Genomic DNA, 24327 nt, shown 5'->3' with positions numbered 1-24327 from the left:
TTTAAACTTGTGACCTTCAGAGCCAAATACCGATGCTTTAGTCGTCTGGGTCGAGCCAGCGCCACCGATTTCCCATTGTTCTCAGGTGTTAATGTTTAACAATAGATTAAATAAAAATAATAAGCTACAGCAGTGTTTTGGGCATCGATCTGTGGATGTTTTTTTGACTGCTGGACCTGTTATTTACTGAGAGTTGGCCGTGGTGGCCCTTCTTCAAAGTTGTTATAGGTGATTCTTGGGCAAAGTCTTTTTGGGTTGGGCACAGTGTATTTTTGTAATTGTTGAACCTGGGTGGTGGCTGAGTGGTGTGCTGAAGCATCACTGGCTGTTGTCCCGGGTGGTTCTTGAACTGAAAGTCTCTCATGAGAATTCTATATAAACAGACACCAAATGAATTCTTCTCAAATACTTTTTTTAGAAATTCCAAAAAGATTAGTTCCTGGTTCAGAGTCTATCAAAAGAACTAAAATAACTTGCAGCTGGAATGCAATGACAGACTACCCTCTGTACATTCCCTCAAAGCCTTCATTCAAATTTTAGCTTCATATTTACTGTCACCTGAACAAGAATGTCATTTTGGAGGTTTTTTTTTGTTACCTTCTACACCTACCACAAAAAAAAAAGCTAACACCAGTGACACAGGACGTATGGAACACAGGCAGGTTGCTTAATCAGATTACAGCAGTCACCCCCTGGACAAGTTGTTTTTATCACCTTCCATCTCTCACATAAAACACACTTAAAAAGTGTACAGGTGTATTGCATGGATGATTAAAACTTCAAATTGACCAGGAAAAGACCACACAAATCAGGAAAGGGTGAAATTAAACAACATTTTTAAAAATTGTAAATGCTAATTAAAATCAATTACAAACAAAGAACTGTATCTATTACATGCATTTATTCATATAAAAACATGTGAATTGTGTTAATAGAAAACCCCACTCTTTTTTTTTTTCTTGGCATGTGTTTACAGCATGTAAAGGGAAAAAAAAATTCCCCGTGCATGTATGTCACCTGGCCAGGTGAGGCTCCGCCCACAACAGAAGGTTCCCAGAGGAATGTGTAGTCAGTCTGCCGTGTATTATCTGGAAGCTGTAATCCCATACACGTCTCCTCAAAGCCACACTTGTTCTGCAGCCAGGGTGAGTCCAAGTCTGTTTTTTCTTTAAAGTTTGTCTGTTTTTATACAAGAACCGAGCAGTGTTTGTACAGGAATCCGCTTTAAAACTGCATCCAGGATGGTGTGTGTGTAGTCTGTGTGTTATAGAGTGTCAGGTATTTCTCTGGCATTGTGTTGTGGGATGTTTGTACATTGTCCAAAATGTATTTTTTCTTCTGTTCGGTTTCTTTAATTTTCATCTGCAGTCGTTAACTATTGAATTGACTTCACCACACAGTGTTTATTAACTAGAACACCATTGAGTTCCATAATATTCAAAGATGAGCGAGGAAACACATACACATTTATAAATATAAATATCAAATTTTAACCTTTGAAAGTGATATTGAAGTGGTGTTTTTACCACTCAATCACTCACACACACACACACACACACACACACACACACTTCTAGTGATGCTCAGGATTCAATGCAGTTACAGCAGTAAATTTGATTTTAAGAAGCGAGAGAGAATTAAATCAAAACGATTTTAAATGAACGTTTAATTCCGAAGCCACTTAAACAATAAAAACAAATACTGTGTTCTGTTGAAAGTGTGATGAGATACAGGCAGGAGACGGGAAGTTTTGAACAAAACGAGAACAAAATTTATTAAAATCAAGATAAAATAATTAGAATATGACCAGAAGAAAAATTTTGAATCACGTGAATAACTAATAGAGGAACTGATGCGTAGAATGTCAGGGAAAGACAGTGGCTTTGCTCACGCATGTTCAGATCCTCATCTTTTAATAGCCATTAAATATTTATTTATGAAATTATTTTTATAAAACACATGCAGCTGTTTTTACACTTCAACTTTTTTATACTTTTGTATTAAAGTAGTACATGTACACTGTGGTCTATACATCAAATATTAAAGTAACCTTAAGGTTTGCGTTCAGATAAATGTAGTTCTTAATTATAGAGGAACTGCAGCTGTGTTTTTGCCTCCTATTTCTCTAAATTATTAAATGGCATCTACAAGTGAATGGATTATTATAATTTTTTTTTTAAACAATATTGAAATTAGATATATTCTCTGGTGAATCTGCCAATTTTTCTGTACATTTATAACAAATCTTCACAAAAAAAACATCATCTATACATCTGATTTGTTTACTGTACATGCGAATAGATTCTGCATATATGTACATATATGCAGAAATGACCCAGATTAAGCACAGATTAAGACCAGGCACAGAATCAGTTACAATTAGACCAACACTGTTTCATCTCTGTACCTTAAACTTCTTATTACACAAAACTCAGGATCGACATCTCTTCTAAACCTTGTATTGAAGTATAAAAATACACAGGCGTGTGGGGTGTGTGGGGGTTTGGGGGGATTTGAGGCAGATTGCAGAGTCTAAATATGAAACACACCCAACAACAACTGGATCATCATGGAAAGAACATGAGCTCAATGTGGGCTGAAGATATAAACAGACTGTTACTGTTAGATTTGATTGATTTTGCCATACAGGTTGGATACTGACATTTCATTCTCTCTGTACTTAAGAGCCAATAAAGTTATACTTCACTCAAAAAACACTGTATACATATATTGTATACACAAGCTATACAATAAGATATACACAATCCAGAAGTTAAAAAAAACAACACTCTTTATGTGGAATTATTGGAATCCCCTGGCTGTAGCTGAGGATGGTTCTTCATGAAGAAGAATCCATAAAGTTCCTCCAGAAGGTTAAACCCATGAACCTTGAGAATGGATTTGGACTGTAATTATTGTAAACTCTCTGGTGAAGGATTACATTTCTCATGAATAATCTTACACTTAAATCCCAACAATGATGGAACCATAAATCGGCATTTGTTGTTGAAGATGAAGGAAGGTTCCCTTTGAGTCTGGTTCCTCTAAAGGTTTCTTCCTTATACCATCTCTGTTGTGTGAGATTTTTTTTTCCACCACTGGCTCTCTTAATTGTTCAGTCAGAAATGGTGGCTAGTGGTCGACTCCAAGGATATCGATGGTTACATCAGTGTTTCAGCTGGTGCTGCTACGACTTTTTTCTCGTAATCGTTGGATTTTATTTTAATTTTTTTTATGTGACACTAAAACGGCATTAAACATGAGGGATAAACTTTTTAATTTATAATGCTGGAATGTATATTCATGAATATGTATATATAATAAGAAGAAAGTTTCTTCATTTCCAGGCTAGAAGTTTGCAGTATTTTGATCTACTTTTTTTAATGGTGTATAGTGCAGGCTCACACACACACACACACACACACACACACACACACACACACACACACTTCAGGTTCTGCTTGTCTCGTGCACCCATAAGAATTTAGTGTAATTAATATTGTGGCTGTAACTTGAATCCGCTGCATGTATAGGAGGATGAATAGATAAGTCAAGGAGGCGACGTTGAGCCGCATCTGATTTCACACAGCCGGATCTGTAACAAATATATAGATATGAACTCCTTCACTTAGAACAAAAAACAGATCCGGATTCCAGTCGTCTGCTGTCTACGGACCTTGCGTTGTGTCTGTGATCGCACCAAAGGAGTGAAATGACTGGGAATTTGACATACAGATTCATGAACCCAATCTGTTCTGGATCTGACGTATTTTTCTCAGCCAATCCAGCAAAAAAAAATCGGTATGGATTTTTGTCGATATTTCCAGCAATCACCAATTGAAGCGGATTTAATCGGTCATCCTCTAATCGTTACCTCCGCTCTTCTGAGATGATGTTCCACATGATTTTGGAGTGTGTTAGAAAAGTTGGGTACTGATGAACCCATGTAAAGCAGATCTTCATGGAGCTGGCTTTGAGTACAGGGGTATTGTCATGCTAGAACAGGTTTAAGTAAAGAGAAAATGTCATCCTAATGCATCCAATGACCTCCAACAATTGTATGCCTTCAGCTTTGTGGTAACATTTTGGGGTTAAACCACATATGGCTGAAAAAGGCAGGTGTTCGATACTTTTGGCAATGTAGTGCCTATTCTGTGATGCCCATTGTTTTATATGATATCAGGAAGGGGAAAAACTCTCAGAGATATTTGGTGAAGGAACAGGGATAAATATGTGGATATAATTCAGGATGAAGTGAGTGTAGTGGGCAGGTGAGTGAGTGAGTGAGTGACATCATGTCTGGACTGGATTAGTGGTGGAGTCCATTGGAGACAGATAAACACTTAGGAGTAAAAATAAATAAGTACTGTACACTGACATTGATGGCCATTATGAGTCAGAAGTTTGTTGGGTTTCTGTATGTGGAGTATCGTAGATGTGTTTACTTGTTGGTCAGCAGGGGAAGGAATTTCAAATAAAAACCTGCTGAGCCAACAGATTCAACTTCAACGTTATTTGTAGAGCACTTTTGACAATACACAGTGTTCCAAAGCAACTTTACAGAAATACATAGATTACAATTAAATTCTGATGACAGAAATATATCTCTATACGTTTCCCCTCTGATGAGCAAACCAGTGGTGAGGGTGGCATGCAAAACTCCCTGATGATACGAGGAAGAAACCTTGAGAGGAACCAAACTCTTAAAGGAACTCATTCTCATTCTTAAACTTAATGTTCAGCCATTTTATTTAAATCATTCTTGAGGACATCATGTCAAGATCTGGGAAATTCCATATGACTGTGCTTGCAGTGTTAGCAGTGGCCCCCTCCACCCTACCCCCTACCGCCTACACCTTGAACAATGTTATGTGATTTGATGTGATCTGTTTCTACCAATCATGTTTTTGAATCTTCTGTTGTTTCCCAAATTCCTGGTGTAAGTCCCAGTTCTTGAGTGTGTTTTTGCCCAGACTTCAGTATGTGCTCGTACATTCTTTCTTGAGCCTTTCAAGTCTCCCTAGATGCCATTAGTGAAAAAAAGAACAAGTTCTCTTCTTTCTTTCCCACATGCTGCTGTATTTGGCTGTCTAGTCTTTGATGACTCCGTGTTCTATTTTTGGTTTCTTGATGTTATGTTATGTTTGTTATGTCATGGACGTGATCTCCCGTGTTCCCCGTTTAGAGTTTCTGTCTCCTGCACTGTTTCAGTTTCCTCGGTTCTTCTAAGAAGTGTGATTAGTCACGGGTTTGTGTTTCCAGAGCCTCCCGACTTCTCTCGAGTTTTCTTTCTTTTGTAAAACTTTGTGTTTGCGTTTGTTTGCTTTGTGTTTTTTAAATATTGAGGACTGATAATTGCTCAGCTTCTGTTGGTGTTTGTATATTCAGGTTTCAGAGGTTTTTCCGTTTCTTTTTGTGTTGAAGGGTGACATTTAAAATAAGGAATCGATTGTTTGTCTGCTGACACTTACTTGGCTTCTTGCACCTACTAATGGCAGACTGCTAAAGCTTCTGCTTCTCACTTGCATGACCCAAGTTTGAGTCTCAGTCCTGACAACTTTATAGCATTTGAGTTTAACCCTCTACAGAATCCTTGTGGATCTTCAGGCTGTTCATGTGGAAAACATCCTCAGCTGCAATAAGTGGTTTCCAATTGAAAAGAACTCCACCCAGAATTGAAAGAGCACAGCTGACACAATATACATTTTACATTTAAATTGAATAGCTGGGTAAAACAAATACTTACTGTATGAACCACAAACAAGCTAAAATCCCTAAATTCTGCTTTCATATAAGGAGGTGGGAGCTCAGTGGAGTCTGGATCAGAAGGTCACAAGTTCAAATCCCAGCACCACAAAGCTACAAAATGAAATAAACCTGAACGCATATATAAGCTATAAAACCCCAATACCATGGAGTGTAACATCACACAATTTCTGTTCTTCGCTGCTGGGAACTTGAGTTCATGGCAAAAGGATCTGGTGTATTTTTTCATCTGATGCTTGGCTAAAACTAAACCATAAACCAAATATCATAAAGGGTAAAGAGGCATTTTACTTGTAACATGCACAGTAAAATTCTTACTTTGCATATCCCAGCATATTCAGACGCTGGGGACAGACATGACGCAGCACCCTAAGATGTTAATGGACTTGTTCAAAAGTCGAAAAATGGCACTATAGCGATTCTGGGGCTTGAACCCCCTGACCTTCCTATCGGTAACCCAAGAGCCTTAATCACTGAGCGCTAACTTTCCCAAATGTAGCGTGTACATTTCATCCTGTAATTTTGAAGTCCACAGAACAAGCTTTACTCTATAACATTACTGCTCTGCTTAAGGGTTATGGAGTCCTGCTGATCAGTGTACACCAGATCTGCTCTCTCTCACTCACACACACACACACACACACTCTCACACACACACACACACACACACACACACACACACACACACACACACACACACACACACACACTCTCCAATCACACTGAACCCAAACATTCATGTACACTTCAAAATATTCCTTCACCTTTCCTAAAATGAAAATAATCATTAGGGATAAACAGATTTAACAGATTAAAAGGATAATTGAGGGATTTAAGGATTGAAACTGGATAATTAAAGGATTAGAAGCTTGGGTTTCCATTGGGCACGGTGGTAGGGTTCTTTTTTTTTGTTTTGTTTTTGTTTTTTGTTTTTTTTTAAGGAAAAAATAAAAACACATTTTTGGATTGTAGTGAATTTAGAATGGTCAGGTTGCTTTACTGTGTTGTCAATGTGTCCAAGTTCAGAGGTGAAAATTCATTCTTAGGGACTGGAAGATGCTAAACTCTTGTAATTAGAGGAGGTTAAAAAACGGCAGGTAATTAATTTTACTTTCAAAAACCTGTACAACTTTTTTTAAGTACAAGTCACCTACACACCTGATTCACCTTCTGTAGAATCCTACAATGTCTTCCCCAAAGCAAAACATTTATTATAGTCGGGTGTTCAACTATAATACAGAAGCCTTAAAAGTGGATGCTTGGCAACCCCCAGCCTTCTGATATGTAAGCCAAAGCCTTATCCACTTCCCTAACTAGATTTTCTTTACTTGAGCTGTAATCTACAACCAAATCAACCAAATCAATAATAGTCAATCTTCTGTTTATATCAGTATTTATATTCCTTTAGGACACCGTCAAGTCATAAACAATGTTCAGCAAACACGGTTTAAAAAAGGTCGACTTTAAAGTAGAATTATCATTCAGAATTTCTCAATACCAAGCAATGGAAATATTTTAACCTTGACAAGACCGTGTTCTGCATTTTTATAAAAACTAATATCACTTACCGTATTTTTCGGACTATAAGACGCTACTTTTTTCCCACGTTTTGAACCCCGCAGCTTAAACAATGAAACAGCTAATTTATGAATTTTTCCTGTTTTTTTCCTGGTTTCACAAACTTCAAGCCAAAAAACTGAGCACCATAAAATAAGACCAATGAAATATTCGAAACGGAAACGAAAAAACGCACCTCACCTGCGTTCTGAGAGAAATAGTTGTGAAAGGAAGGAGGAAGACAGTGAACAATGACTTTCTTGGTAGGCTACTGTTTAGAGACAAGCCGTTGTAACGCGTTGAGTCTGGGTGAAGGGAGAGCTCGCTAACTCCAGTTGCAATAGAAATCATATAAGCACAGACAAGCTTCCAAAACTCGTGCTTTTTTATTTTTCTTGGCAACAGCGTTACGGGTTAGTCAAAGAAATTTAGAAATGAGCATCAGAAAATAATAAGGACATAATCCTCATCTTGAACACACACAGTAATACCGGAAAAATGCTGTGCCGGTCTTTTTCCAAAATACCGCTCTGCTCCTAAAGGAAGCGCAACATATTTCACCCGTTACACCGTGTGTAACGTGTCTTTCGTTAAAGCCTGTGTAAAGTACATTAGTGTAGTTAGTACATTTATGTTAAAAATAAAAAATATTTGTAAAATTCAGTGGGTGCAACTTATATATGGGTGCGCTTTATAATCCAGAAATTACGGTACATTTTAACTTAACAATCATCAGGAGAAATTGTTACCCTTTCAAACTTTCGTATCCCCTTTGCCAATAATCATAAGTTGTTGTATATCTCTAATCAGTTGTTCATCTCTGCCTGTTTGTGTAGATGTGGTTGTATCTTGTGCTCCTGTCCTGTGTGTGGAGGTGTGAAAGTTACCCCAATGGGAAAGTTTCGTCCAGTTGTGACAACATGCTTCCTTCTCATGGAAGCGGAGCTCAGACGAGTGCTGCTCCTTACACCGTTACAGCAGACAAAAGCAGCTATAAAGAAGGAGACACAATCACAGGTAAGACACCATGCTGTACAATTTACACGGCTGGTCCTAATGAGACAAATTAGGCTTGTTAGCAAATAGCAGACATGCACATTGCTAGCACTGTTTGTCTTTACTGGAAGATGAGCAACATGCTAATGCAAATACATGCAAATCAAACATCATTTTGACTTGTTAACTTAAAAAAAAAAAAAGATAATAAAAGAGACAAAATACAGAACCCAACTTTCTTTGAAAAAGATTCTTACCTTTTAATAGGACCCACAGTTTCACCTAAAAACACGTTGTTAACACACCTGGTTCACCACCTGTATAAACCAAGTGATGGCGCTAACCATGTGTAAACAAGCTACAATGTCTTCCTCAAATCAGACACCTCACATCTAATATTTTATCCTCAACAATAATCATGTCCAGACGTTCAAAATAAACAAATCTTTTATTCCTTGGTTTTATTAACGAAGAAGAAATTCATACGGTCTATGGGTTACTGAACAGAAGGTCAGGAATGCAAGTCCCAGCACTGACTAGCTTCACTGTTGGGCTCTTGAGCAAGACCTTTAACTTTCTCTGCTCCAGGGGTGATGTATCATGGCTGACCCTCTGCTCTGACTTCAGCTTGAAAGAATTTCACTGTTCTGTAAAGTACATTTGACAAGCAAAAAAAATATTTTTTCGTAAAGTTTTGAAACCTGTATTTTTTGTCCAAGCATAAGCCTTTCCTCACAATACCCTGGTGCCAGTTTATCACATTTTTTCAATCCATATACACAAATTAATGACATTATCTTTTAAATCTGTTGTAAAATTGTAGTTGTAGGACAGAGTTGAGATCCAGTTTACATTTGTGGCATTTAGCAGACGCCCTTTTCCAGAGCGATGTACAAAAAAGTGCTTTGAATCTCCATCAATGAATAAATCTACACTGCTGCGCTAAATGAAAACTTAAGATTAATCAGACTTGTGTCGAGAGGTGTTGCTTTTTTAACAAAGCAAACTTGGATAGTGTTAGTTTAAGTGTTTCAGGAAGAAGTAGATCTTCATCCGTCACTTGAAGATAGTAGCTTTTCAACCTCCCAGCCGTAGCATGTACATCCAATATCATGTGAAATTGTGTGATTATAATCCCAGTGCCCTTTGGTGAAATCTGAGTTAAATCTAAATACCTGGTATGAGGACTTCTTTGCTGGAAAACAAAAACAGCAAACATCATCATTATCAGTGTATTAAAGTTGATCTTTTACTTGCTAAAAAATTGTAGTATAAAACATATACAAGGAATATGAGAGAGAGAGAGAGAGAGAGAGAGAGAGAGAGCTAGCGCCGTGCCCAACCCCTTTTCGAGCTCAGTTACAAAAGTGTTCTTAATGCTAAAGAAAGTGTGGATACAAAAGAGTGGTCAGGTTTCTGAGAGTGAAATACAAAAGTCATTCAAAAACAGAAAAAAAGGAACCCACAACACAGTAAAAACTGTATAACGCTAAATGAAAATGTCCCTCAGACTTCAGGCAGTTGGCTAAAATGTTCTGGAGCTACAGGCTAATAAAGCTAACAAGTATTGAACATGTCTCACCTCCAGTTTAGCATTTGCTCAGTTCCACAGAGATTTGGTGTTATTGTGTACCAATAGCAAACTGAGGCCCGGGCTACAGTCTTAGGGTGCCATTTGATTTGGACCATGTGCCTTTTCATCTCAATTTATAACAGTTTTGATTTTTATTATAAACGCTTGTTGAGAAAGTCGCTCTGGAAAAGGGTGTCTGATGTCTGAGGGTGTCTGCCAATTGCAATTAATGTAAATGCAAATAGGTCACATGACTAGCATATTTGTATTCTTTGCTCAAAACTTAGTAACTTCAATCAACCAAAAATGAACATCCCCTGGGGTTGCTCCAGTGCTACTCCACAAACACACAATGATCAGCCATAACATTATGACCACCTGCCTAATATTGTGTTGGTCCCCCTTTTGCTGCTAAAACAGTTCTGACCCAGTCATCTAGATGTCACAATTAGTCAAACTCGCTCAAATCCTTATGCTCGCTCATTTTTCCTGCTTCTAACATCAACTTTGAGGACAAAATGTTCACTTAATGCCTAATAAATAAATCCACCAACCATGATGAAGAGATAATCAGTGGAATTTATTTCAGTGGTCATAAATTTATAAATTTACATTACCTCAACATGCAACTGTGCCATTTCAGTGACTCTAAATGCGAACTCGGCGGGATTTACCGGGTTTCTCCTGGAAGCGAGGCTGGTGGGAGGCAACAGCCCCATGGGTACTTTCACTGTGGTGGACACTACCTCCCAGCTCCTGACCTGCTCAGGACTGTCTGTAAGTCTCAGATCATTTCACAATCTATGCAATTATTAAATCAGACAAATAAGTTGTGGTGAGAAGTTAAAAAAAGCATTTATTTTTGGCTTGACATTTAGAACTCGGCCGTCTCGCATACATCAGATAAGTCAAAACAACAGGTCCAGAGCAAATGGAAAGCACCAGCATCTGGTAACCTCAACACCATTGAGTTCAGGTACACAATATTGCTTCCATTCCTTTCCCTCTTACATTCTAGTGCCTGAACATGATTGTTTAGATTTCAGTTAAGCATAGAATCATCGCTAATCTCATCGCTAAATAGAGTTGAAATAAAACCCTGCTGTTTATAGTGTTTGATTTTTCCTATACTGGAGCCATTTGCGCACTCAAACAGACTAAAAAAATACTCCATGGCTTCAATAATTTGAAGTTCCATAATTTATTTAAAAAGTTCAAACACAAAATGTAAAAGACAAAATAAATAAAAATAAATAAATAAATTGATATATTTCAAATCAAGAAGACCAAAGTACAGAAAACAAAAGCCCATATACAAAAATTAAGTGTACACAACTAAAATCTTAGCTGAAACAAAAAGCAAAGAGTATCACAAAAAAAGGACACCACTTATACATGATAAGATGAGGAAACAACTCACAAGAAGAAGCCTGCATAATGTTCAAAACTAAGCAAGAATCTAAGGAACACTCTGGTGACATCTGGTAGAAAACATGGAAAAAGAAAAAAAGAAGGGCAGATCCCCTTTTTTGTGCTCTATTTTGCCATTAAAAATTTTTCTAAATAAATCCATAGCGGAATTGTCATGTTTCCAAGCAGAAAAATTAAATGAATCATGCATTTATGAAACACGACCATGAGCAGAGCAAAGTAATAGCGGTCAATACAATGACACAAAAGACACAAATAAAAGGTATTAATGATGATTAAAATTTCGTGAGCAATAACAGTTTAAGTAGCGTCTATGCCCGAGCCAGACTTTTTGCCAGTGCCAGCCGCATTGGTTTTGGATCTGTTTTAGTCTCAGCCCTTCACAGCCTTGGTCTTGACAGACTCTGGTCATGGTCTTGACTTGGCGCTTCTTGAATACAAAACAAATATAAATGATAACAAGTGTTTTAATGATTAATAAAAAAATCTGTATTTTATTCAATTCTCTTCAAAAGTAGCATCTCAAAGAACAAAAAAAATCTAAATAAAGATAAAAGAAATGAGGAAATAAAAAATAGTAATATAATTAATAAGAAAAATAATAAATGAGGAAAATAACATAAGTAAATAAACAGAATACTTTACAAAAAATAAATAAAAAATCACGAATGCTATCCTGAAAAAGTGATTTTTTTTTTAGAGCAGATTTAAAAACAGTAAAAAACTCGGCATGTCTGATCTCAGTGGGGAGAGAATTCCACAGCTTTGGTGCATGTGAGGAATAATCCTGATCAGCCATAGAGCGTAAACATGTAGGAGGAACAACCAAGAGACCGGAATCTTAAAAGCTGTGTCGACGATGTGCCGCACCATGTAGGGTCTTAAAGGTCTGCGTTAGAACTTTAAAATGAATGTGGAATCTGACAGGGAGCAGATACAACGAATCCAAAACTGGAGAAATGTGTCTTAGTCAGAATCCTAACAGCTGAATTTTGGACAACCAGTAAATTGTTTGAGATTAATAGATAATTGGTTAATGTAATCCGTACCTTGAGTTGAAAAGTATTGAATTATTCGACATCTGGCCAATCAAATTCCAGAACTCAGGAACATTGTGCTGTTGTTAACCAACTGTAAATGGAAACAGACTTTTTTATGTACTGATTTTTGTGTAACCCAATGCACATGTTTCATTCTCAGTGTAACATTTGTGCGTGACTACTCCATCTTCTGGGTGGGAGTGAAGAGCGCTCAGATCACCTACAACGGCACATCGGTGAGACCCAGAAGTCTTCCTTCTATACGCAACACATTTTCATGTTTAACTTCATTGTTTTAAGCTGAAATTTAGTGCAGACAGAATAAAGAAATGCATCCATAAGCTGGATGCAGTCGAAGGATTCCTCAAGGGATGTTTCTATGAAAAAGGTTACCAAGTTCTACTTGGGAAAATCAAGTGGAACCACCAAACGGTGTTATAGTGTAAGATAGCTGTAGGAGAGACATCTAAAATTATGATATAGTAAAAAAAAAAAGCAGGTTGACAGATAGAGACAGACAAATGTAAACAGACTCACACACAGACTCACAAATAGACAAAGGAAGACAGATTTCTATAGCGAGTTTCACAATGACATAAGTAAAGACGTACAGACGTTTATACACAGATGCAGATAGAGACAGATAGAAGCAAGCAGGGATACTGAGAGAGAAATATGATTAGACATAAAGACAGAAATACAGACAGAAAACAGTCAGAAAGAGAGACAGAAGTCCAGATATACTGTATAGACAGACATAAATACTGTCATAGACACAGACATAAAGACAGACAGAGACACAGACAGACAGAGAGAGAGGCAAATAGACAAAGACACAGACAGACAGAAATGCAGACAGAAATCCAGACAGACAAAGACGCAACCAGACAAATTGTATGTGATTGTTTACTGACATTATACGGGCTTTGGATTGTTTTGCTCCAGTCTGAGTCCACGTCCACGTCCACCTCGTCCACCATCTCCAACTCAGGCTGTGGCACCACTAAGACGTGTTTAAGCCAACCGACCGGCTGCGACCCTGCAAACTCCAACTGCTACTTCATGTCTGCCACCCCCTCATCCTCAGGGTCCGGGATCAAATTCGAGATCACTGGTCTTGCAGCCGGCTACGTCTCCATCGGCTTCTCAGACGACAAGGAGATGGTGTGGACATCTCATTCTCTCTCTCTCTCTCTCTCTCTCTCACACACACACACACACACACACACACACACACACACACACACACACACACACACTTGTTTCCCCTGAATATGGCATTACTGTCTGTTCATTACATTGAATTCCACTGAGCACTGACTGTGTGTGTGTGTGTGTGTGTGTGTGTGTGTGTGTTTTAAAGGGGAATGATGATATCTACATATGTGGGAAAGACTCAAATGGTCTGATCCAGATACAACACGCATTCTCTACAGGAACTACAACACCAACCACCATCTCACTGGTACACACACACACACACACACACACACACACACACACACACACACACATATACATAATCACACACACAGTCATATACACAGGTATAAACACATACACAATCTCACACACAGTCATAGACACAGATATACATACGCACACACATATACACAATCACACACACTGTCGTAGACACACATACAAACACACACACCTACATACATATACACATTAATTTATTTTCTTTATATATACGTATATATCTATGATCGTGTGTGTGTGTGTGTGTGTGTGTGTGTGTGCGTGCGTGTGTGTGTGTGTGGCAGGGGAATGTGACGGCAATCAGTAAATCAGAGGATAACGGAGTGATCAGCTGCTCCTTTACATCCCAAAACACCATCAGCACCACCAGGAGCACCACATCCTCCAACAGCTACTACATCTTCCTCGCCAACGGGGCCACCAGCAACGGTACACACACACACAAAGTTAATATCCAGGCTGAAACACAATAGTGTTCATACTCACACACTTTCCATGAACTGTACACTAACACATGCAGCACCTGAAAAGCGTGGAGTCTTTTATGGTTTTTGAGAGACACATGCGCGTTTCTTTCTATGCAACAAACTTAGCAAAAGGCAGAAACCCAGAAGAAGTGGACAGTCACCGAGTGAAAGAAAGTTCTGTTTCCAAAGGGCACAAAGGAAAACCTCCAACTAGTGAAGAACATTTTTGGCAAGTTTTCCAAGAGGCAAAGTATTTGAGCTGAACGTTTGGATGCTCATTGTGTAAACCTGCTTTTCATACTAATGAAGGATTATTTAATGGAAATAAAGTGGAACATCTGGACATTTATAGATGATTTCTTAAATTGATTTTGGCAAAAGGAAATCTGGAGATATAGTGTTTCCCCTTATTTCACAGGTGATTTCTCTAATAATTTCATTTCCAGAAATAATAGCAATAACTAAAACTCAACATAAAAAAATTCAACAATGAATTTTAAAAATATTAGGAAATGAATTAATGTATTAAATGATTGTTACCTATTTCAATTATATATATATATATATAAAAAATATGTTATAAAAATACGCATTGAGGATTGTTTGTATTTGATGCAAAAAACAATATTGTTTGAATATATATATATATATATATATATATATATATATATATATATATATATATATATATATATATATATATATATATATATATATATATATATATATATATATATATATATATATATTCGAAACAATATTTTTTGCATCAAATACAAACAATCCTCAATGCGTATTTTTATAACATATTTTTTCCACTCAAGAATAAATAAATAGAAAAAAGAAAGTAAAAAGGGATTTCCCACAATATATCTACATATAAACATAAAAAACCACACAAAATGTGTTTATTGAATTAAATACTTTTTTTTAAATAAAACATTCAACATGTGTAAAACAAACAATCACATTTTTATGTGTAGAAATTTTTTCACGGAAAAAAAAAAAAAAAAAAGTCCTATACAGTTCTGATGTGACTCAGCTGCTGTGTTTATCCCAAAATAATAATAATTTTCCATATCTCACAGTGTAACTGATCATTGTGGTCATGCAGGGATGTGTGTGTGTGTGTGTGTGTGTGTGTGTGTGTGTGTGTGTGTGTGTGTGTGTGTGTGTGTGCCAGAACATTCACCTGTTTTGTTTCTCTTTCAGACACTTACTTTGCTGTTTGTTTTTATCATATTCTTGTAAACTTCTTGTAAACATGCCCTGATGGAGAAAACTAGAATACCATGAAGAATTAAAAAATTAAAAATAAATTGTATCTGTAGTGTAAATAAGTGTATTCGAAGTGCAGGGCTGTGTGTGTGTGTGTGTGTGTGTGTGTGTGTGTGTGTGTGTGTGTGTGTGTGTGTGTGTGTGAGAAATAACAACCTGATTGTGAGTTTAGATATTACAGTATTGTATACACCAGTCAACAGACTCAGATTTTATCTGAACAATATGGATATTTACGCACTGTGTGTGTGTGTGTGTGTGTGTGTGTGTGTGTGTGTGTGTGTGTGAGAAATAACAACCTGATTGTGAGTTTAGATATTACAGTATTGTATACACCAGTCAACAGACTCAGATTTTATCTGAACAATATGGATATTTACGCACTGTGTGTGTGTGTGTGTGTGTGTGTGTGTGTGTGTGTGTGTGTGTGTGTGTGTGTGTGTTCTCACTGCATTTCAGTGAGCACTTTTTGGTACATTTTATAAAATGTGTAGTGAAAGTGTGTATAGTTGATGTGTAGTTTATATGTGTAGTTGGTGTGTCTGGTAAAAGTGTGCGTAATTGATGTGTGGAGTGAAATTGTGTGTAGTTGATGTGAACAATGAAAGTGTGTGCAGTTGATACTTGTAGTTTGTTTGTTGTTTGTGTGTTTAGTGAAAGTGTGCATGATTTATATGTGGAATGAAAGTGTGTGTATTTGATGTGTTTAGTGAAAGTGTGTGTAGTTGATGTGTTTAGTGGAAGTGTGTGTAGTTGATGTGTTTAGGAAAGTGTGTGTAGTTAATGTGTGTTGGTGTGTAGGAAAAGTGTGTGTAGTTAATGTGTGTTGGTGTGTAGTGAAAGTGTGTGTCGTGTATATGTGTAGTTGGTGTGTATGGTGAGTGTGTGTAATTGATGTGTGAAGTGAAATTGTGTGTAGTTGTGTATAATAAAAGTGTGCAGTTGACATTTGTAGATTGTGTGTAGTGAAAGTGTGTAATATATATCTGAAATGAAAGTGTGTGCTTGATGTGAGTAGTTAGTGTTTAGTAAAAGTGTGTAAAAGTTTGTGTTTAGTCTATGTGTTCAGTTGATATGTGTAGTAAAAGTGTGTGTAGTTAAAGTGTGTACAATTTATGTTTGTGGTTAGGTGTGTATAGTGTGGTGTGTGAAGTAAAAGTGTGTAGTTGGTGTGTAGTGTATATGTGAAGTGAAAGTGTGTGTAGTTGTGTGTAGTTAAAAGGGTGTAGAGAAAGTGTAGTTCATGTGTGTGGTTAATGTATGTAGTCGATGTGAGTGGTGAAATTATGTATAGTTTATGTTTGTGATCAAAGTGTGTGAGTTGATGTGTGACATGAAAGTGAGTGTAGTTGGTGTGTGGAGTAAAATTGTGTGTGTAGTTTATGTGCATGGTTGGTGTGTGTATTTGATGTGTGTAGTAAAAGTGTGTGTAGATATCATGTGCAGTGAAAGTGTTTGTAGTTGATGTGTGTAATTGATGTGTAAAGTAAACTTGTGTGTAGTTCGGTATATGGTTAAAATGTGTGTACTTAGTGTGTGTATGTAGTAAAAGTGTGTGTAGCAAAAGTGTGTAGTAGAAGTGTGTAGTTGATGTCTGTAGTTCAATTGTGTGTATGTAGTTGATGTATAAAGTGAAAGTGTATGTGTAATTGATGTGTGTAGGAAAAGTGTGTATAGTTTTTGTGTTGTGGAAGTGTGTAGTTTATGTGTAAAGTGAAATTGTGAGTGTGTAGTTAATGTGTTTGTATTGTGTACTCTGACAGGTGTGATCCAGATGCACCCGACCACACCTCTAATCAGCAGCACTAAGGTGGACATTAGCAGTCCTGTAGCTCTGGGAAGTGAATCAAAGCTTCCAGACATCATTAAAGCACACGGTAACACACACACACACACACACACACACACACACACACACACACAAACACGATATAATTCATCATAATAAGAAATGTAATATGTGTGTGTGAGAGAGTATAGTTACTGTGTGTGTGTGTGTGTGTTTGCGCAATGTAATGTTTGTGTGATTTTATGATATGGTGTTTGCATTGTGTAATTGTGTGTAATGTAATTGTGTGTTTTTGTGATTTTACGGTGTGCACAGGATGTAATTGTGTGTTTGTGTTATATAAATGTGTGTGTGTGTGTGAGATATGGTGTTTGCATGATGCAATTGTTTGTGTGATGTAATCGGTTTTCTGATGTAATTGTCTGTTAGTGTGATGTAAGTGTGTGCGTGTGTTTGTGTGCGTGTGTTTGTGTGTGTGTGTGATATGGTGTTTGAATGATGTAATTGTGTGTGTGTGTGTGTGTGTGATGTAATTGTGTGTGTGTGTGTGTGTGTGTGTGTGTGTGTGTGTGTGTATGTAATGTAATTGTGTGTGTATATATATATAATATAAGTGTGTGTAGTTAAAGTGTGTGCAATTTATGTTTGTGGTTAGGTGTGTATAGTGTGGTGTGTGAAGTAAAAGTGTGTAGTTGGTGTGTGTAGTGTATATGTGAAGTGAAAGTGTGTGTAGTTGTGTGTAGTTAAAAGGGTGTAGAGAAAGTGTGTAGTTCATGTGTGTGGTTAATGTATGTAGTCGATGTGAGTGGTGAAATTATGTATAGTTTATGTTTGTGATCAAAGTGTGTGAGTTGATGTGTGACATGAAAGTGAGTGTAGTTGGTGTGTGGAGTAAAATTGTGTGTGTAGTTTATGTGCATGGTTGGTGTGTGTATTTGATGTGTGTAGTAAAAGTGTGTGTAGATATCATGTGCAGTGAAAGTGTTTGTAGTTGATGTGTGTAATTGATGTGTAAAGTAAACTTGTGTGTAGTTCGGTATATGGTTAAAATGTGTGTACTTAGTGTGTGTATGTAGTAAAAGTGTGTGTAGCAAAAGTGTGTGTAGCAAAAGTGTGTAGTTGATGTCTGTAGTTCAATTGTGTGTATGTAGTTGATGTATAAAGTGAAAGTGTATGTGTAATTGATGTGTGTAGGAAAAGTGTGTATAGTTTTGTGTTGTGGAAGTGTGTAGTTTATGTGTAAAGTGAAATTGTGAGTGTGTAGTTAATGTGTTTGTATTGTGTACTCTGACAGGTGTGATCCAGATGCACCGACCACACCTCTAATCAGCAGCACTAAGGTGGACATTAGCAGTCCTGTAGCTCTGGGAAGTGAATCAAAGCTTCCAGACATCATTAAAGCACACGGTAACACACACACACACACACACACACACACACACACAAACACGATATAATTCATCATAATAAGAAATGTAATATGTGTGTGTGAGAGTATAGTTACTGTGTGTGTGTGTGTGTGTTTGCGCAATGTAATGTTTGTGTGATTTTATGATATGGTGTTTGCATTGTGTAATTGTGTGTAATGTAATTGTGTGTTTTGTGATTTTACGGTGTACAGGATGTAATTGTGTGTTTGTGTTATATAAATGTGTGTGTGTGTGTGAGATATGGTGTTTGCATGATGCAATTGTTTGTGTGATGTAATCGGTTTTCTGATGTAATTGTCTGTTAGTGTGATGTAAGTGTGTGCGTGTGTTTGTGTGCGTGTGTTTGTGTGTGTGTGTGATATGGTGTTTGAATGATGTAATTGTGTGTGTGTGTGTGTGTGTGATGTAATTGTGTGTGTGTGTGTGTGTGTGTGTGTGTGTGTGTGTGTGTATGTAATGTAATTGTGTGTGTATATATATGTAATGTAATTGTGTGTGTGTGTGTGTGTTGTCAGGTTGTCTGATGTTGATTGCGTGGATGACCACGGGCAGTATGGGCATGTTTATTGCGCGTTTCCTGAAGCAAGCCGCTCCGGGACAAAAGTTCTGTGGGAAAGATTTCTGGTTTGTGGTGAGTTTTTGTGTTTCTGTAAAATTCAGTAAAATACACAAACATCTCTGTAATAAACACAACCACTGATTGACAATATTCACCACTGTACTGACACTACTGACCATCTCATTATAAACTCCTGTACTCTAAATGAAAACCGAACTCGTGTGTGTGTGTGTGTGTGTGTGTGTGTGTGTGTGTGTGTGTGTGTGTGGGGTGTCCACAGGCTCATGTGTTACTGATGTTGCTCACAGTTGCAGCGACTATCATCGCATTTATCCTGGTATTTTCATACGAACAAGACTGGAGTGGGGTAAACACTACACACAAAACAGCTACACACACTATATATTACACTACACACAAAACAGCTACACACACTATATATTACACTACACACAAAACAGCTACACACACCATATATATTACACTACACACACTATATATTACACTACACACAAAACAGCTACACACACTATATATTACACTACACACAAAACAGCTACACACTATATATTACACTACACACAAAACAGCTACACACTATATATTACACTACACACAAAACAGCTACACACACTATATATTACATTACACACAAAACAGCTACACACACTTTATATTACACTACACACAAAACAGCAACACACACTATATATTGCGCTACACACTAAACAGCTACACACACAATATATATTACACTACACAAAACAGCTACACACACTATATATTACACTACACACAAAACAGCTACACACACTATATATTACGCTACACACAAAACAGCTACACACACTATATATTACATTACACACAAAACAGCTACACACACTTTATATTACACTACACACAACACTTTTAGTATCACACACCACACATTACACACAAGACTATATACTTCCTTCTCCACCTTCCGCTTGAGGAGCCTCACAGGTGCTCAATAGGGTTCTGGTCTTTAGACATACTTGGCCACTTTATCACCTTCAGCTTCCTCAGAAATACAGTTTTCAACTTAACGGTGTGTTTGGTGTCATTATTATGTTGGAAATCTGCCGTTCGGTCCAGTTTCTGAAGGGGGAAGGGCATGTTCAGCTTTAGAATGCCACAGTACATGTTGGAATCCATGTTTTCCTGCTGTTTACCAGCAGCACTCGTGCATTTACATTTACATTTGCGGCATTTGGCAGACGCCCTTATCCAGAGCGACTTACAACTGAGCAGGGGAGGGTTTTAGTGCTTTGCTCAAGGGCCCAGCAGTGGCAGCTTGGTGGTGGTGGGATTTGAACCTATGATCTTCTGATCCAAAGCCCAATGCCTTAACCACTGAGCTACCACCTCCCTGCAGCCCCTAAATGAGCTACCACCTCCCTGCAGCCCCTAAATGATGCTGCCACCACCATGCTTGACTGAAGGCAGAACACAATTTCCGTGTTGCTCCTCAGCAGGGTGTCACCACACATGCAGGACATCATCTGAGCCAAACAAGTTTATCTTAGACTCATCAGACCACAGAAAATGGTTCCAGCAAACTTTGTGTGTTTTCTTGTGAGCAGCTTTAGAAGAGGCTCCTTCTGGGACGACAGCATGCAAACAGATTTGTTGCAGTGTGTGGCGTACGGTCTGAGCACTGACAAGTGAATCTTCTGCTTTTGCATCCTCTAAAGCGATGCTGCAGCACTCATGCATCTGTGTTTTGAAGCAGCTTCTGCAGCTGACACACAGCACGAGGACTCAAACTTCTTTTATGGACCCTCCTGAGGTCTGTTCCAAGCGGAACCCGTCTTGGAAAACCTCTGTATGACCCTGACCACTGTAGTGTAACTCAGTTTCAGGGTGATACTGATCTTCTTACAGCCTCGGCATCTTTGTGTAGAGCAACGATTCTAATTCTTAAATCCTCAGAGACTCTTTATCACGAGGTCCATGTTGAACATCCAGTGGTCAGTATGAGAGAATTGGACTCAAAGCACCAAATTTTAACTGCTCTAATACAAAATACACACATTTGTGTATGTCGAGTTATTATCAGAGGACAGTAAATCTCTACTGCTATACAAGCTGCACACTGACTTCTCTAAAATTTTTCCAAGTTCCATTTCTACAGTATTGTCCCTTTAGACGATATACTAAAACAGTTGCTGAAAGGTGAGGGGTGCACTCACTTTTGTGAGATACTGTACATCCATACAATTGTACACTTTGCATTGCACTCTATACTGTCCATGTACAATACACAATAGATTACATAATGCACAATACACACTATACTGTATGACTACACAATACAATACAATGTACACTGTGTATATATTACACACTGCACCTTACATTATACATGTGTAATACACACTGCACAGTCTATCGCATTATTAATAGTGTGTGTGTGTGTGTGTGTGTGTGTGTGTGTGTGTGTGTGTGTGTGTGTGTGTGTGTGTGTGTTTTAGGGAGCTCATCCAGTTCTGGGTTGTTTGGTGATGATCCTCAGCTTTGCTCAACCCATTGGTGCCATGTTCCGCTGCACACCACAGGATGAGAGGTGAGAGAGAGAGCGAGAGAGAGAGAGAGATAAATGAATACAGAAAACAAGACACATAGCTGGCATGATGCTCACTACTTTGTCCCCTGTAGGAGGTTTGTCTTCAACTGGATTCATTCCATCAATGCATTAGCGATTAAAGGGTTAGCAGGTGAGGACGCTACTCTCGTGTTTTATCCTTTCTTTAATTTTATTTTGTCTTTCCACACTTACCTAAATATTATCTCGTTCCATCTCGTGCTCAGTGGCGGCAATTTTCACCGGTCTCATGCTGGCTGACAGCTCAGAGTCACAGTGGATGCCGAAGGTGATGGGTGGATTTGTGGCCTGGGAGGCGTTGCTTTTTCTCTGCCAAGATTTATATCACAAATACAGTCAAAAGGGTAAAAGCTTTCAGAATTCGTCACCTTCTACACACCCAACACCTTCTACACACCCAACACCTTCTACACAGTCATCACCTTTTATACCCCCAACACCTTTTATACCCCCAACACCTTTTATACCCCCAACACCTTCTACACACCCACCACCTTCTACACACCCACCACCTTCTACACACCCACCACCTTCTACACACCCACCACCTTCTACACACTCACCACCTTCTACACACTCACCACCTTCTACACACTCATAGCCTTCTACACACTCATTGCGTTCTACACACCCAACGCCTTCTACACACCCATCACCACACACACACACTCATTCTTCTTACCTTATAAGGTTTTTTTGTTTTTCAGATATGGACAGCTGCAGTGTTGGAGGGGTAAGTGTGTGTGTGTGTGTGTGTGTGTGTGTGTGAAATCATCTCATGATTTACCTCCACTATTACCTCTTTTTTAGGTGGGAACAGGCGTACTCCTGCTCCTGCTCTTCTTCTTGGGGAACCTGGCGTTCCTTGTGGCTCTGCTCGTCGGAATTGGAGCATCGTAACCATGGAAACAAGGAACCCATTATTAAAAAAATTATAAATAGAAGCTCAGGATTTTTGTTTTTGTAGTCAGGTAAATACTCTGTAAACATAAAATAATCCCTGAGTTTGTTTCTATTTGTTCTGATTTTTTCAGTTTATTCATAACAGGGTTTTTTTTCTGTTTGGGATATGTTTTCATTTTTTATTTCAAATACCCTTCCATAACTTCCCTCTGGTGCTGTATTGAGGTCACTGTTGTTCATGTTAATTAACAACAGCATGCCCCAGTGTTTTATTCCTCTTTTATCACTGTTACAGTGAATTTATTAGGAGTATAAAGTCATCTATAATCATTTTACAGTTACATTTCATGCTCATAAAACAAGTTTTTATTTTTATAATAGCATCTATAAATGGTTATTCTCTCTCCAGCCCGTTTCTTTTCTCTTTTCCTCAGAGAAAGAATAAATAAATAAATGTGGCTTGATGATAGATCTGACCAAAGCTAGTCTTGTCAAAAAGAAAGCAACTGTCTTTTTCTTGTGAATAATTTTCCTGAGTGTAAAAAAATGGACTTTAAATTGTTTGGAAACGGCCTTATAACCCTTCCCAGGTTGACTCTCTTGATTTTCTTTTATCCTTCTGATGTCTTCCCTTTTTGTCAATATTTTAACACACACCTGCTCCAGACCATTGAACTGCTAAAACTTGGGCTGTTATAGAGGCACTCACACTTGCTAATGATCACTTAAAATAAGTGCATTTAATTAGTGCCACCTGGCTGCCTCTTAATCCTTATGTAATCAGTAAGGGTGCAATACGTTTTTCACAATCGCTTTCTTTATGTTCTTCTATAATAAGTCACCTGATGTTGTTCCTCTGAGGTTGTATTCATCTAATTCTAAGACAATAATGTGGAAAACAAGATTTTTATTACATCTTGATACTTAACACTATATAGAATTCAAGAGGGTGTACTTTCTTTTTCACATGACTGTAAGGAATAACCAGGGAGAAAAAATGGAGTGTGTGTGTGTGTGTGTTACACTTTCTGCTTGAATGCAAATATTTGCCTTTACAAATATGATGTTTATGAATTTTTCACTTTCAGAAAGATGGATGCAAATATTTGCTATTATTGTAATCATCTTTTGAACACGAACAAACCAGAGCTGGAAACAAGGTTTCTTTCTTTATTTTGAACTAAGGGTGTACAAATTTTTGCCCCTAAACTTTATCTATGCATTGTATAGAACAGAGTTCTGCATATGTATGATGTTTTGTATTTCTATATACTATACTGCCTTTTTAATCGTAGTTTGTTTTTCATATATGATCCATGCCATATATATATATATATACAGTATATACATATATAATATAAAAATATATACATATATGAAATTCTATTTTAAATTAAATATATTAAATTCTTTTCTAAATCTGA

General features: G+C 37.6%; 1 protein-coding gene across 1 annotated transcript; it reads left to right on the top strand.

The window, feature by feature from the left end:
• The first annotated feature begins 995 nt into the window (after window positions 1-995).
• Window positions 996-24327, top strand: zgc:163022 (putative ferric-chelate reductase 1). The gene is made up of 16 exons (XM_046846433.1): window positions 996-1145; window positions 8160-8340; window positions 10536-10669; window positions 10771-10868; window positions 12524-12599; window positions 13309-13527; window positions 13727-13828; window positions 14133-14277; window positions 17357-17470; window positions 19328-19443; window positions 19652-19738; window positions 21870-21961; window positions 22054-22112; window positions 22207-22344; window positions 22708-22733; window positions 22811-24327. The coding sequence occupies exons 1-16, from the start codon at window positions 1011-1013 to the stop codon at window positions 22898-22900; spliced, it is 1812 nt and encodes a 603-aa protein (XP_046702389.1). The 5' UTR covers window positions 996-1010; the 3' UTR covers window positions 22901-24327.

Source organism: Silurus meridionalis, chromosome 4, assembly GCF_014805685.1.
Source record: "Silurus meridionalis isolate SWU-2019-XX chromosome 4, ASM1480568v1, whole genome shotgun sequence".
In the NCBI taxonomy this organism is placed as follows: Eukaryota; Metazoa; Chordata; class Actinopteri; order Siluriformes; family Siluridae; genus Silurus; species Silurus meridionalis.
Note: the sequence above shows the minus strand (reverse complement) of the source record. Positions and strands in the feature narration are given on the sequence as shown.

Bases quoted from the DNA above. Each gene is read 5' to 3' on its own strand.
- zgc:163022 (XM_046846433.1), top strand. From the start codon at position 1,011: ATGTCACCTGGCCAGGTGAGGCTCCGCCCACAACAGAAGGTTCCCAGA. The intron at 8,341-10,535 runs GTAAGACACCAT...GTGCCATTTCAG, and splicing joins AGAAGGAGACACAATCACAG to TGACTCTAAATGCGAACTCG. The intron at 10,670-10,770 runs GTAAGTCTCAGA...CTTGACATTTAG, and splicing joins TGACCTGCTCAGGACTGTCT to AACTCGGCCGTCTCGCATAC.